The sequence below is a fragment of the Ammospiza nelsoni genome, chromosome 5 (genome assembly GCF_027579445.1).
Source record: "Ammospiza nelsoni isolate bAmmNel1 chromosome 5, bAmmNel1.pri, whole genome shotgun sequence".
NCBI classification, from domain to species: domain Eukaryota; kingdom Metazoa; phylum Chordata; class Aves; order Passeriformes; family Passerellidae; genus Ammospiza; species Ammospiza nelsoni.
In genome coordinates this window covers 25,577,477-25,594,126 of record NC_080637.1, presented here as the reverse complement: position 1 = coordinate 25,594,126, position 16,650 = coordinate 25,577,477, and the positions used below count along the sequence as shown (strand labels likewise).

Sequence of the window (16,650 nt, the reverse complement as noted above, 5' to 3'; positions counted from 1 at the left end):
ACAGCCAGTAACTTGGTTGCTATAGTAAGATACAGTATACCTCAGATTTGTAGCCTACTTGAAAGGCTGATGGTGTTAGGATCTGAACTGCCCACTTCCTGAGAATTGTCAACAATATTTTACAATGATATGTATTTTACAGGAAAGTAATCCAACAAATATTTGAGATTTGCTGTGCATTTGTTATAAGTACGCTGTACAGGAAGTACCAATGAGCTTTGCCTATCTGTGGTATCTCATTAACAGGAACCACATCTGGACCCATCTTCTTAAAATCACAGCCTTTGGTATGCAATGTGCTGCCTATTGCATAATATTTTTAATGTACAATTTCAGTGCATTGTGCTTTTTGTGTATTGAATTATCTTACCTTTTCTTAATCGGATTTTGTTTAAGACTGCCTCCGACTGCATCTGTTGTACTGTCTGCTGAAGATCCTGTAAATTCACTTAGTTAGAGCTTTAAACTCTACAACTGAACCTTGTCAGGGTGACCTCTACCCATCACCTTTTTAAAGAAGATAAACTGAACGTCATGGGAGTTTACCATGTGGGTTTCACAGATAAGGTTAAAAAAACCCACCAAAATACCAACCCTGGGTGGTATCAGCTCTCCATAGGCATTTATTATCCAATGAAATATTTTGGAAGCAGGGTGTGGTTGGCTAAATTATTGCTCGTCCCACAGCTCTCCTCTATGTTTCCAGTTTCAGAGAGAAAAACACAAGCTTGTATGTTGAGAGTGAGTCATAACCTTTCTTCTCCTACTGACTCTCTTGGGAGTTTGAGGTAAGTCATTCTACCTTATGTTTTGATCACTCTGCCCCCAGGACAGCAAGGAGGGGAATGTGGAAAGTTATGCAATGTTTGCATAGATGAAAAGTGTAGATATAGACACCAACATTATTATTACATAGTAAAATAATAGCTTTGTTGGCCCCAAATGAATTTTTTTCACACAGCTTCTTTTCTACATAAAACATCTTTTTTCTCCCCCATTCGCTATATAAATGTTTAAAGAAAAACTATGCTGCACCAAAAAAACACCTTAGGTTACTGAAATACTAAAAAATTATAGTATTTTTCAGAGGAAAGCATGTGCACCTTTCATCACACTTCTCTTCTGCACCAACAATGACAAAAATAAAGCTGTAGAGTGGTGCAAAATTACTGATGACTTCTGAAATAAGAGTTAGCTCTGAAGGGTGTGGAGTTCACATAGAACTGGCTCCTAGTCAGGTATTTACACTTCATCCCGGTTGTTTTGCAAGCATGTCAGGGAAAGGCTAAACTTTAAGAAGTTAACGTTTAAAAACTGAGCATATTGCTTAACATGTGTGATATCAAAATAAATATCTCTATCAGATATAGTCTCTCATGTTAGGATGCTGACAGTCTATAACTTGTATATTTTATATTCCTACTTTTGTTTCTTAAAAAATATATTTAGATATCTCACTGGCATGAGACATAACAGTAAACCTAGCATATTTACTAAACCATAATAAGATAATCTGCTTGTAAATTTTAAGGAAAATACATTTTAAACCTGGACACACTTGATTGAAAAAGGTGACATACTGTGTTCCCATAAGCAAGGCAAAGCCTGTATAGACACCAGCACATGTGTGAGCAATAATCGCAGTACCCTAGGCTGTGGGCAAGAACAGGGCATAACACTGATGATCACATCACACTGTGGCATGGGAAAGAAGTGTTATTTCCCATATGGAGAAAATCCCGGTAATACTACTTGGCAGCCGGTAGCAGAGGAAGTAGTTTGCACTTAAGGGTTCTACTTTTGAAAACTGCTTGTTCTATTCCTCGTGTTGAGTATTTGTGTGTGCCCGCTGTGAAGCCCCTTCAATGGATATCTGTGCACGATGCCAGTCGGGGCAGGGGCAGAAGGGCGGTACGCGCGGCAGGGCCCGCCGGAGGCTGCGGGGCCCGCGGTGCCGCACGTGCCGCTCCGCGCTCCGAGGCGCAGCCGGTGGCGGGCGATCCGCGGCACGGCGGCCAGCCCGGGAACCAGCGCCGCTGCCAGCGCCGAGCTGCACGCCCTGCCCGGCCTCGAAAGCCTCCCTTTCACATTCTCCTGGGGCTTTTTTTCCCTTCTTGCCTACTTCTGTCTGACGGGTTACGGTCTCCTGGGGGAATTTCCATGGCTGGGGGCCCGGCCGGGGCCAGCGCGGCGCCCCGCGGCCGGCCGGCCCCGCTCAGCCCAGCCCAGCCCCCGGGCCCGTCGCTGGCGGCGGGCGGCGGGAGCTGCACAACCGCCGCCCCGAGCCGCAGCCGCCGCCAGCCGGAGCGGGCTGCTTCATTGTCCGGAAATGATGGAGAAGGAGTGACTGCGGCGGCGGTGGGACAGCGGGTGTGAGTGCCAGGCTGTGCGCGCCACTCACGGGGGAAGGCCCGCGGCCGCGGGGCGGGCGGCGCGGAGGAGGCGGCTGCCGGGCCGGGCCGGGCGGCGGCGGGGCGGGAGCGGCGCGGAGCTCCCGCGGCCGGGGCGCGGCGCAGGGCCGGGCGGAGCGGAGGAAATGCGGAGGTAGGCGCGCCGCGCTGCCGGCCGGCTCCGCCGCGGCCGCCGGGCCCCCCCCGGGCACCTTCAGGGCCGCTCCCGCCCCTGGCCCCGCGGGTGCTCGCTGCAGGGGGCGGGGGGCGCGCCCGCCGCCGCGCCGGAAAGTTCCCGCCGCTTCCCTACTGTCCCTCTTCGGTCCCTCGCCCCGAGCCGTGAGTTTTCTGCGTAAAATACATTAACGAGTCCTTTCATTTGCTTGTTCCTTCAGGGTCGCGTGTTAGTTTTGTTGGAGAGGGGTGCAGGCTCTCTGTTACTTGGCGAGAGAGCTGGCAGATGTCCCAAGTGAGAGAACCTCTTCCTCCGGGGCCTGGAGGGCCAGAGCAAGCTCCGACTGAAAACAGCTCTTTGATCTCTCTCCCTCGAGGTAAGTTGCTTTAAAGTTTCTCCGTAATTGTTGCGCGTTGTATTTGAATGATACATTTACTGATTTGACTAGTGGGTTTTAACCCCTCTTTTTTTGCCCCTCCCATATGTAGTGTATCTCTGGAGCACTTTCGCTTCACCATTTTAGTGTTTTAACCCAAAATTCCCATGAAAAAATTAACCAAAAAAAAAAAAAAAAAAAGGAAAAAAATTGCTGCTCTCAGCCCTGATTTTCAGTACTTGAAAAACTGCAGTCATTCAGAGGCAGATGTTGCTCCTTAAATATCGCTTTTGTTTTTCTCACCTTTGTGTTTGTGTTTAGAAATTCTTTCCTGTAAAGCTGGCCTTCCAGGTCTTGAAGTAAATTATGGAAGTTAGATCCAATAGTGAGAGCCTTGTTCAGGTTGGAAGTCACTTTGCTGTGTTTTTCTTAGATTACTCTGTGATGCTGCAGCTAAAATCAGTCTCTGAGAATATAACTTGTTTCATATCAGCTGTTCAAAAGGTTATTTAAAAGTATGTTCATCTTAAATTATTTATGTCTTATTTGCTTTTGAACAAATTACACTGATACTCTGATCATCTTGATGTAGAGAAGTTTGACAAAGTATATTTTAGGTTATCCTCAAAATTGGGAAGCATGCTTGCCTGTCAAGTCCTGGTCTGTGAAGATGAGACTTTTCTTTGTTTATTTATTTACAGCTACAATTTTCCAGAATTCTGACAGGAGTTTAAAAAGTCTCTGAAAAACAGACAAATAATCTTGTTCAAGAACTGTAACTTTATTCATAACTGGTTAACTGGAGCACAGCCTGGTAATACAGTTGTGCAACTGTGGATTAAAAGTGCAGTCTTTTTTTGTAACTAAGAAAATCAATAGCTATGTGTAATCAGAGCTGAAGACTTGTTTCAGAAACCAGAAAGTATCTGTAGCTAAGTGAAAAATGTTTTGCAAGGGGGCTTTGCAAGTTGGCTTATACTTATCTTATTGTTGGATGGGTTTTGGGGTTTTTTTTGTGCTAGAGAATGACTCATAACTTCTAAACAGTAAAAAATAATAATAAAAGAGATTAATTGCAGAAGATCAAGCATGCAGAACTGAACTTCTAGAATCACATTTTTGCCAGAAGCATCAGTACCTGTGATATATGTTTCTTTTCAGTGTGTTGTTTTTATTTGCCATGTGGTCAACCAGCCACACTGGTCAAATTCTGCATGTAGGCCATACATCAAAGTTACTGAAGTGGTAAGTCAGTGAACTAACTAGCATGGAAGTGGTCTCATTCTCACAGTACCACTTCAAACATAGTGTTTACTGTGAAGTGAAAGTCCTATGTATGATTGTAAATACATGCTTTTTTAAATGAAAAGTAAGGGAACAAATACTGATCTGTCCCTGACAAGTAATGTGCAGAAAATCTAAATGACACAATTAAACCTCCCAGCTTTCTGAGGGATCAGTAAGGTACAAATAAGCATTATGATTATGGTTTGTTCACTGGCCACACCTATCGAGGCACATGCTCAATTTTAAAGCTTATGTAGAGTTCACATAAAGACAAAGCAGAATTCTGCATTCAAATACATTATTTTTATTCTAATGAACTTATATTTAAGGATAATATGGATTTTTAATGTGGATATTTGTTGCTTTTTTCTAGTCTAAGTTTGTTGGGGAAGTGGGGGTGGAAAGAGGAAAAGGTGAGTTCATAACATTTCCAGTCAATATTCCAGCATTTCTGTTGTCAGCTTTGTGGTGTGTGGTTACAGAGTAAGGTAATTCAGATATTCCAGGGCTGAAAAACTAAGATAGTATGTCTGGGACTTTCAACAGCCCCTGTCCTTCTATTCTGTCCCCAGGACATCCAAAATTACACTGACTTCTCTAGAATTTGGTGATAATTTTAAAAGCTTTGATTGAAATTCATATTATTGACCTATAAATTACTTCATATATTTACAGTGAGATATTTGAAATCTGGGTTGACTTAGAATTAAAGATTCCCTAATCAGGAAAAGATGGCTTATCTTGTATGTATAATAAAGTATTAAGTGCATTCTAATGAGAAGGAATTTCTCATTTGTAACAGCATACTTTAATGTGCTTTATATATGTTTAACTGATATAGACACCTTGTCCTGGGAACAAACTTTTCCTCTTGTGTAGTTCTGTGAGGTATCTTCAAGAAATCCAGATGTACAAAGGGTTCCTTTTGCTTGCTATCATATAGATTCAGATGGTGAAGAAAGGAAAAGAAACTTCAGTTGAATTTTGAATATTCAAAAATAGCTATCCCACAACATAATTAAGGACCAGGCAAACTTAATAAAGCTTAGGCAGTATGCAGGAATATTCATCAGTTGTGGACATGGTGAAAACTGGGTTGAGGTGCAATTTGGCCTACAGATGTGGTATGCTCTGGCTTTCACAATTTAAAAGAATTTTTCTGTGATAGTTTAACCATTATGCTCTCTCAACATATCCCCTGTCACTGTTCTTCCTTGTTAGTTCATTTTTCAATAAATGCATAAATATTGGTGAGACTCTGAATGCCACCCATCCACAATTAGTGGGCTGTGAGAGAGAGCAAATGAAATCATGGCATCTTCTTTTGTGGCAATGTCAAAATTCAACTTCAGTCCTTAAAACATTATCTATGTCAGTGTGGTCTGCTGCTCTAAGAGAGACTGTAGGGTGGAAGGTTTAATGTAATTTCTGCAAACATGTTAATTTCTGCCACATCCTTCCAAAAGTGTAGCTGTGCTTGTGCACCCTTGTTCAAGATCCTAGTGATGCCTTCTTTCTTCCCTTACTCATGGACCTTGGAACTAAATTATGATTGCATCTACTTGTGTGATGTAGTCAGTGAATAGTGCCATGTCTCTGATCAGACCACTTCAATTTGATTGTGATCAGGTATTTCTCAACTCATAGGTATCAAAATAATGTCCCTGAGGAAGGAATGTTGCAATTCATGACCATTGGACTCTATGTGTTAAGGAAAATGTTTCATATATTCAAAATTACGGTGTGATTATTGCCTGGACTATGGGTATGATTTTTTTTTGTTTTTAATCCTCTGCATTTGAATAAACCATGAGAGAAATAAACAAGAGAGAAATTCAGGGCTATCATCTATAGATTATTTGGAATGCTTTTGTCTTTGCTTTTCGGTAACTATAAGCTAGAATAACGAAGGAATAATATTTAGCTTTCTCAATTAAAAAAGAAAATAAAACCAATAACTAACAACTTATTACAAACTTGAGACTGATAATTTCACTATAGTAAACCTTTAGATGATGGGAATTCACTAGAATTTTTTATTTTAATGGGGTGGGGAGGATGGAGAAATTGAGTAGAAATATCAAGAATTAGATTCTATAAGTGACTGTTCTCTCTGGTGCAAATCATCTCACTGTTGCTGGATGGAGATGCAGCTCTGATTTGGTATCTCAAGAAACCATATGCAGCAACTAATACTTCCATTTAGAATATGTACAAAGTACTCCTCTTCAAGAATGTGATTCTAATCTTCATGTTTTCAGTGCTTAACTGTTTTCATGATGAGGAACACGAAGGGAATCTGATGGCTAGATGAGATTGGGTGACAAAAGACTTAATGCAGGGGATGTTTGGATGTTCTTGAGGCAACAGTGATTGCTATCACAACAATTATTCCACTTTACCAGCAATGCCTCAGTGTTATGAGTAATATATTTTTATTTTAACGGTTAACCAGTGTACTCAGATTGCTCAAACTTACCAACTATTTCCTCTATAATTTCACTCCCTCTTGCTATCTGACAAGAGCTGGGAGAATCTGTATTGATTTGTTTCATTGCTATGTGCCAGTACTGAGGCATTTATTTAATATTGCTGACTAAAATATCTAAAACTTTGGTAAATAGATGTCTGACTTTAGTTTGTCATGAAAGCATATGTCTGCTTTCAGTTTCACGTGCATACCGTTCCAGTCAAGTGATTCATGCCCTCATGGGTGTGATACACTTGTATTTCATAGAGTTGACTGTAAAGGCCTTGTATCAAGTTTGAAATATTTTTGTTCCATCTTACATCACAGGTTTATTTTATATCACAGTAATTCTCCTTAAATTCAGCTCTGGGCTCTCAGAAGTTAGATTTCTCTTTGCTTTAAACACTTCTTTGCTTTTCTTTTTTTTTTCTTTTTTTTTTTTTTCCCTAGTAAGTAACATTCAGCAATGAGTGTGTTATCCTACTTTTTTTTATTTGGATCAGCCATGCAGTTTTGAAGTAAATCTGTTCACCTCTACTTTGATTTGCATTGTGGAGTGATCCTAGGGAGTGACCTGGATGGGATTCCTTTTGCTCAAAATAATGTGAAAGCTGCAGGAATGTGCCTAATACACTCCAGCCACTAGTAAGCCTTGAATCTTTAAGATTATATCTGAGAACTAGTTCAAAGTAGAAAGCCCCTGGAACATGTATTACATGGAATATTCTTAAAGTTAACTCTTTCACTGTACAGGCCCAGTTTTATTGGCCATTGCTAGTACAGCCATAGCTGCCAAGTATTGCTTAGCACTTGCATGAAACTGGTTTTGTATACATGTGAAACTTCTTTGGATGAATGACACACGTGCATAACTGACTGTATAATTAGTATGATTATTTGTGAAAAGGCTTCACTTATATATCTGACCTTTTGAACACTTTAAAATAATGCAGAATACCTATTTGCACATTGCTGTCCATTTTTAATTTATCATGACTCAAATTTGTTCATGGCTGTCAAACTTCTAGTGCTTTCATAGTTATTCCATAGTTTGCACCTGGAAAATCCTGTGTAAGAGTTTTCAAAAAAATTGCTCAGTTAAATTGCTCTAATTTTTGAGAAGCTATTTTTTTCTGTGGCACTTCTGGAGCCGTTGAAAGTTACAACGAGATACTTAAGTGAAAACCACTGAACTTAAATTAATGCGAATAAGTTTTTTCTTTTTAAGTTTTAAAACAAACATCTAATTGGAGGCTTCCAACTCCATAAGTCATGGATTATCAGTATTAGTTAGATGTCATTAATGAAATGAAATTGTTTCAGGTAAATGCTGGAATAGGTATTCTGTTACACCAACTATTGAATTTATTTGTTATATAAGATGCCTAAAAGTTTTAGGCATTTCATGAAGTAGATGGTAGATGTTACTGTTAATGATTACACTGTGAAATGTGATTTTATCAGGGTTTCTTTGTGCTATTGTTGTGAACAGTGGAACTTTCAGTAGGAAGTAGCATCCTTAGTGGTTCCTTGCCAGCAAGGTTATTAATGAACAAAGGAAGTGTTCTAAATGCAGTGTTTGCCACATGCTCTTCAATCCCTCCCAACAATTGTAGACAGAGAACTGATTGTTACATTTCCTTTTGGGAACATTCTTTGACTTTTTTTATTTCTCACAGATCTACTTATGTGTTTGTGTTTATGTTTTGTGGCAATTGATTTTCTTTTGTAATTGCTCTTTCCTTTGAAGGACAAAATTTCATTTGGGATAATTCGAACCTGGCACATTTATTTTTAAATCTGCATCTACTTGTTGTAGGAAACACTCAGGCCTTCTGATGGTTCATCCCAACAACTAGGTCAGCTTTAGGTGCCTAAGTAACTTTGTTAATAACTTTTAGGTGCCTAAGTAATTTTGCTTCCAAATCTTTCCTTCGCCCCCACAGAACAAAACTGTTGGACCACCATTTGTGATTGCATTTTTGGAGATCAGTGATCACTGGGCCAGTCCATTTTTCTTATTTCTCTCTCCTTGATGAGAATGATGCACTCAGGTTTCCAGAAACTTCTCCCAACAGTTGTTTTTTTCTTTACATGCTGTTTGGAGCAGTCCACCACCTTGCTGGTGAACAGAAAATGAATGTCATAGTGGCAAAGGCTTTGGTTGTTGCAGCAGTATTCATTAAATTCATTTTATATGCAAGCTCCTAAATTTTATAGACAAACTCTAAACCTGTTTCTCAAGTCCAGTTTGTCATTTTGCTGGTCATGCACTCTAATGATTCACATTCTTGGAAGAGATGGCTGAGTCAGTATATAAGGTTATGTGTCATCTAATGAACAGAAATCAGCTGCCAGTCAAACTCTGAGGACATGCACCTAATGGGGACACTTGTTTCCATTTTTGTTTTGTGTATGTTGTATGCTTCATGATACATGATAGCACATGTGTTAAATCACAGAGACCCATTTCTGAACAAGAAGATGTGATGTGGCTCTTGAGGGCAGCTGCTATGTGAATGTATCAATAGACAAACCCTTAAAAAAGAAAAGTTGGTTGTTTGCCAGACTTGAGCTTTTTGAGCTCTATCTTGCAAATACACATCCATTACCTATCTTTTTCTATCAGTTTTGTGTATTAATTTCATCTTCACTTAATATAATTTACAATGCAGAGCAAGATACACAAATGTAGCTCTGAAAAGAGAGATTATTCACTGGGATTGTCTAGGAATTTTTCAGGAATCAGTTTGACATATGTTCCAACAACTTTCCAAAGGCATAGGATGCAGAATTGGAAGGAATCCAGGGAGATTGCCCTATATACCTGTTTTGCCTAATATACATGGGTCTTTCTTGACAGCTGACTATTAATTAAGTTTACTTTTTGATGGGGGTGTTGTAATAGCAGTGTTGTTGCTAATCTAGACTACTGACATTATTCAGTTGGTGGAGTGTTGCAGAATGTATTTGTCATGTTGCAAAGGAGTGTGTGTAACCAGAGGCATTCTCCAAACTAGAACAAAAGTTAACAATCAATATTAAAGTAGTCTTAAAGGTGAAAACAGATTTCTATTCTATGGAATATGTGTATTTCTATGTAATTTAAAAAGAAATATAACAAAATTATGGTAAAATGAATGTATGTACTATAGAAATTATTTATATGTATTTAAGTAATTCCAGAGAGAAAAAGCAGTAATTCAGTTTATTTGCTTATTTAATGAAGCAGTAACTTTGAGATGTGATTAAAATTTTAATTTTTTTCATTAAGTGGCTTACCAGTTGTCTGTAACATAGGTATGATTTGGCTTTTAGCCATCTCAACTCTATACTTTGCGAGCATGTCATATCTCTTACTATTTAAATCTTCAACTTGCATTAGTCCCTGGGCAAGCAGAGTTTCTGCCCATGCTTACCTTCAGAATAAATCACAGGGTGTTCTGTGTGGGTGTCACTCTCTGGGGCTTTTGACTAGAAGCTTTTCAGCCCTGGCACTGCTGTTAGTTTAGGGGAAGTACAGAGCCACACAGGTTGCTGGTTTGGGGCTGAACTGTGGTAGGTAAGAAGTCTGTGTTGCTTTTGTGACATGACCTAGAGTAACTTACTGTGGTTTTGAAGAGAGATTGGATTTATACTTCAGCTCTGCCAGACTCAGAACATAATGAGTCTTTTCTTTCCATTATTTGAACTGTTAAGAAGAGCATCTCTTTTTTTTCTTGGCTGTCAGTATTGGAGGTTAGCCACATGAGAGTGGAAGGGTGTGCTAAAGGAAGCAGAAACTAAAATACTAAGGAAGTCTTACAGAAAGAATTCTTAAGGGTAAACTTGATTGAAACAGAAAAGTGTTACAAACTTACTTGAAGATGCAGTGGAAAAAAAAGTCATGCTTTTCTATGACCAGATCCAGTCATTAGTATTTCTGTCAGAGTAAGGTCTTTGTGTTGATTCTTCATAAACTACTGTTGTGAAAATTCTTAGGTACCTAACATAAAAGTAATGGAATCGACAAAAGACAGGAATAGTCTTGAGGCTGTCTTCATGTGTGATTTGTTGTAATTGGTATGTTGTAGTGGCACCTCTAATATTTAAAAAAAGAAAATATGATCCCATTTTCAACTGTTTGTTATAAGGGAATAAGTAATAAATTCCTTTGTACAAAAACTGAGACATGGTACATATTCAAGAAAAAGCAACTGAATCAAGACACCAGTGTGCGCCTGTTTTCAGTAGTGTGATTCACCAGAAGCGATTTATGAAAAAATGCTCAAATATCTAAAAGAGATCATAAGGTCTATTATTTCTAAAGCCCTATTGAACTAAGTCTGGGTGTGATGGGGTTAATTTTCTTCATAGTAACCCCTGTGGTGCTGTGTTTGGGATCAGTGACTCAAGCAAGGTTGATAGCACACCAGTGGGTTGGCTATTGCTGAGCATCAGTCAAGGTTTTCTCTTTTCCCACCTTTCTCTCCAGTGACTAGACTGCAGATAGGCCTGGGACTGGGAGGGGACACGATCCAGGCAGCTGGCCCAGATTGACAAGAGGGCTATTCAACTCCATAGAATGTCATGCTCAGCAATAAAAACAGGGGAGGAAGTTTTAGGGTAGGTAGCCATTGCTTAGAGACTAGTTTGGGCATTGGTCTACTTCTTGTGGGAGATGGTGAATGATTGCCTCTGCATCTCCTCTTTTACTTTTCCTTCCTCTTTTCTTCACTTATTAAACTGTATCTTGAGACACAAGTTTCTTCCCTTGGGTCTTTCTGTTCTCTCCCCTTGTCCTGCTGGGGGCTGGGCAAGGGAGGAGGGGCTGCGTGGTCCTTAGCTGCTGCTGCCCAGGGTGAGCTGGGCACACCACAGAGCAGCATCTATCAGGATGAGCTGCTCCAGTGGGTAATTCTGGAGTGCCAAGTAAGATACCAAACAGCAGTAGGTTTCTGTTATGTGCATTTACAGGGAAGTCTTCATGTGAATTCAGTAGATCAAATTAATGTTAATTGTTTTGAACTTTCTAGCAAAATTGTTTGCTGCTCAATTGCAACATCGTTTCTGTTTAACTTTTTAATGGTGCTTCTTTTTTCTTGTTAACTTCTACTATTGTTTACATGGTCTTGACAGGCCATTTACTATATCCAGCTAGGACAATAAAAGTGCACATGAAAAATACACATACAGCCTAGACAATGAGAAAGAGAAAAGAGAAACAATAGTGAAAACAAGAAGAGGGATGAAAAATAAATTCATATGAATAATGATGACTGATTGTATTCTGCACTCCTTCAGATTTCTTAGATAAAAATGTAATCTATAGCACTAAGGGCCCCATAATATTAACATTATTGTTTCCTTATAGCCATTCATTGTTTACTACATGAAATAATAGGGTTCTGCAAAGTCATATCCTATATGAGAGCATTGTATACAGCTACTCTCTGGGTCTGTACTAGCACTGCTGGGTACATATTGTAATTTTGATGCCATCAATGTAGTCAAGTAATTTAAGAGCAAAATCTCATAAAATAGCTCATTTAAGCTTAGTATTTGTTGAAAGCAGAGTGCTTTTACACTAGCTCTGTCAAGACACTACTTATTTTTATTCAGTCTATTCCAGAACACTTTTCAAACACTTTTGAAACATATTTGCACCTAATACTTAACTGCACAGGTTAAATCATCATACAGCTAAATTTTCAATACAGTTATTTTGTATTTGATAGATACCAGGCAGAAATAATTTGTATCTGATGTCTGTCAAAGGGGTGGAAAAACTCCATTTTGTGTTGTTGTTTTGGTTTAGGGGTTTTGGTTGGTTGGTTGGTTTGGGTTTTTTGTTGTTGTTTCGGTTTTTTTTTTTTTTGATTTTTAATGTTAATAGGATGAGTATCTAGGTAAGATTAAGTCATGAGGGAAAGGAGCAAAACTCATTGAAGTCAATATCTTCCCATTCATTTCAATAACTACACCAAGTAGTTCCTCTCAGGATGAGCTTGAGCAAATACTGACAAGTTGTTGGTGGGAGGGAGGACTGAGAGCAAAGTAGCACCGAGTTAGCTAGGTCAGACATTTCAGAGGTGGAAATTGATAGAAGGGGAGCAGCAGTGCTTGAAGGCATATGTTACTATACACACAAGATGGCATATATTATTTTGAGTGATGTCCAGTGCCTCAGTTTAATAGGGTGGATAACAAAGGCAGAAAGTTAGGATTTAAAATCAAAGAACTGTGGGTTACATAAGAAACTAACCTTTACTATGTCACAGTAGCAAAAAGTGATTTTTCTGTGTCTCAGGACTGGAATAATTGCTTTACTAGAGGATACAGTATATGAAAGTGTAATACAGGTTTCATAAATGTATTTTATTGAAACAAATAAATAGAGTTAACAGACTTTTCAGTAGTTGCTCATCTAGGTTTATTGTAAATATTAAATGATGTAAATATACTGAAAAAAATACATATTATGAAAATATTTAGTGTTTTACATATCCCTTGACTGAGTAATATAAACTGATTATCTGTTGTGAATAATGAACAAAGTAAATCCAGATTTAGAGATATTTCCTTGAATGCCAGTAGGAAAAACCTGGAACAATCAAGAACAGAAAGATTTGTCTGTGCGGATTTGATTCTTAAAGCATTGACAGTGAAGATGAAAACTGTCACTTGCCTTGGTTTGAGGAAATTCTGGTCTCCTTGTGATAACTGGCAACATCATCAAAACAACATCTGTTACATTGTGAAATAAGCTGAAGAATCCTTCAAATAACCTTACTATGGAATTTTCCCTGCATCTTATAAATGCTTGGAGAGAAGAAATACTTTTTTTTTTAATTTTTGGCTAAATGTTTACTTTTAATCAGCAGTGGCTTTTAAAAAGTATTTTTCAACAAAAAATAGGTAATTGTGGTTTAATAATTTTCTGAATTTTTGTACTCGTCACTTTGAAGTTTCAACTGCATTTGTCTTTGATTATGTGTTTAATTATAAAAAATAGAGAACAAAATTTTGTGAAATTACTATAGATTTTACGTGCTAGACCCACATGTATGTGGGTAAAAAATAATGGGTTTTTGTGTGACAAAGCTATTAAAAATTTTATATGAAAACTTTGTGGAAGGTAACTAAATAAGAAAACACCTCACCCCCCCCCAAAAATATAATTTTTTACAGAAGCTGCTGAATTGCTGAGTATTATTTTGCACAATTGGATACAATATGACTAAAAGTCTTTCTTAATGAGAAATTGTATTGATCTAGGCTAGAAAACAAATGGAAAATCAACTTTATTGGAGGTTAATTCTAAGGAAACAAAAGGCAATGCTAAGACGAGTTATAATGTATGCCATCTTACTTTTAATTTTCAAAATTAGTTTGGCTCACATAGAGAAAAAATACTGTAGAAAATAATATTTTGAAATTTCTTTTGACTTAGGAAAAACTGACCAAGAGACTGCTGTGGAAGAAGATAAAGACATAAGCCAGCCTTCCAGTAATCAGAGTATACAAGCAGAGACACAAGAGCAGTCCATCTGGGGAAATCGCACTGATGGTGACCTCATCAGAAGTAAGTATTTCCAGAACAAATTGCTGCCGCTGAGGCCTGCTTTCACAGTGTAATGGGATGCTGCCTGTTGACTCTGTTAAATGTGTGTCAAATGCAATTGTGTTGCAACTCTAATGCACATCTACTGAATTTATTTCCCAGATTGACTCCTGTCAGCATGCATAAGCAACAAGTATAAAGAAAGGTGTGATTTGAGTGGTACAGAATGGTATAGACCTCTGTAGCATCTAAGCCTTTAAAGCCTTAGTGTTACATTCTTCTCATTAATAGTACAATAGTTAGTACTGCATGTATGCAGCTGTGCTAGGTGTCATCACCCTCAATTTCCCAGGTAATGCATATATATAAGCAGCAGAGTAAACTATGCTTCCAGATGCACTGAGTACTGGTCAGGTGTAAGTTTTTTCAAGGGTTTTGAGTCCTGAAGTAGTAGACCCATGCTATGGAACTGTGGAGTTTTTAAATTAGTTTTTTCAGCTTCACATTTCTAGTGTATGTCCTGTATGCTTTAAAACATAAAAAGGTATGCAAGATCATTCCAATTTTCCTGTCTTGGACTGAAGATCATATGCTATCCATTGTACCCTCTTAAGGCAAAAATATTTCTGTCAATTGCCAGAGGTAATACTCTGTAATGCTCTAAAATTTTGTGAATGCTTGAACGTTAGTTGTTTAAGGGAGGGGCAGCATAAGGAACTATTCTCTAATTATTGGGTGTATTCAGAAACAAAATGGACTAAATGCAGAGTGGTGCTTCAGCTCTCTTGAGGTTGTCTGATCCCATATTTCAGTGTTAGTTTCTCTTTACAATGCACATTGTACTGCTGACAGTGCAGTAAATATTTCTAAACCTACTGTTATCAAAACTTGTGGTTTTTTGCTGCAATTATCTGTTTCTTTTTAGGTTGTTTTTTCAATTGTTTTGTTATTTTGCTTAGTTGGTTTTTAGTCTTATCTATACATTTATCTTCTCTGAAACTTTGTGTTAGTATTTGAAATTATTTTCAAATCTTAGTTAATCCTTTTTTTTTCTCCTAAATACTTAATCCCAGTATATGCTTACACCTCGAATATATTGAATAGTTATCTCAATCCTTTACAGGAAACTTGAATTTACCATATCAGATATTTAAATCTGATGATTTAAAATAATTTTTAAAGGGCTATAAACAGGGAGAATTGTCCTGCACAGCTTGAGAGTTTACTTAAGATTTGCTTCATTCCAAAAGATTATTGTTTTAGATCTAACGGTCCCTTGCCAAGCAATTGTTTTGTGCTTATGTTGAGGATATGGAAGGGTGTATATGGCATCTTCTGCTTTTGGAATAGCCTCCTTCTCATCACCTCTTCCTAGAAGTTTCCTTATTTCCTAAATCCTTGAGGACTGTAGGGTGATTCTGTGCATCCTCTAATCTGTTCACCACCAAGACATACTGCAGTGGCTGCACTGGGGAGTGTGAGGAAATGATACTTTTTTTTCAACATATGGTAGAATTTGCAGCAGATAGTGGAAACCTCTGGTGAAGTGACTTGATGATTATATGCAGTTATATCTATGTGATGGAAGGGTTAGTTGCTGCTGAATTTCAAAAAGAAAAAAAGGAAAAGGGGGAAGATAGGATAAAATGTATTTCAGTGTGCATGACTGTCCTCATCCTGGAGTCATGAGTAGCTTTACTCTGAGTCAGAGTAGTACTCTGACTTTGTGGAAAGCAAGTTTAGCTGAAAGCTGTAAGTTTCTAAAACACTTAATCTTAATAAGTGTGTAGTAGAGGCTTTATTATGAGTCATATTTGATTAGATGCTGTGATGCAAACCTCTCCTTGCTTCAGATAACCTTTAGTTTAAAATTTTCTACATGGAAGAAACAAAAATGATGAAATCAAAGCAGTTTCTTTTTGCGTTTTTTGGGGGGGTGTGAGGCTTATGAGTAGGGAAGTTTGTTCTCCTTTTAAAAATTGAGGAACAGTGCTTGACCAGTTATACATTTTGTAGTTTGCAGAAGTTTTACAACTCAATATACCTAGTAGCCAAGTTTGAAAACTAGAACAAGTGAAATAAACATAAGCTTTCTTATCACAAACAGTTACTTGGGTATTCCATGTAAAAAATAAGTATTGTAGCTCAAAATGGTCTTGATTCAACCAGATCTATTACCCCACCAAACTAAAGTTCACAGACTGTTGTATATTGAAAGAAGTTTAAGGTTAGAAATAAACAGTGTTTCGATTATTACAGTATATTTTAAAACTCTTTCTAAAAATTGTTTTAGACAGCGCATACTTCACAACTGTTCCACACTATTCTAATGATTCAGTTTCTTTCTTTCCCATACAGATTGTTTTCCATCCCCGCAGTTGATGCATACTCCATTTGTCTTAGCATTAG

At 38.1% G+C, this 16,650-nt stretch overlaps 1 protein-coding gene across 3 annotated transcripts in view; it reads left to right on the top strand.

The window, feature by feature from the left end:
- The first annotated feature begins 691 nt into the window (after positions 1-691).
- The window catches only part of MDFIC (MyoD family inhibitor domain containing), a 52,519-nt gene continuing 36,560 nt past the window's right edge, over positions 692-16,650 (top strand). Inside the window, exons 1-3 of one of the 3 annotated variants that reach the window (XM_059473206.1) lie at positions 692-788; positions 2,786-2,941; positions 14,131-14,262. In XM_059473206.1, coding sequence (XP_059329189.1) covers positions 2,851-2,941; positions 14,131-14,262 — 223 coding nt within the window. In that variant the 5' untranslated portion in view covers positions 692-788; positions 2,786-2,850. Of the gene's footprint in view, positions 789-2,265; positions 2,373-2,496; positions 2,545-2,785; positions 2,942-14,130; positions 14,263-16,650 lie in introns of those variants that run through there. The other 2 variants (XM_059473208.1, XM_059473209.1) reach the window with 2 other exon arrangements.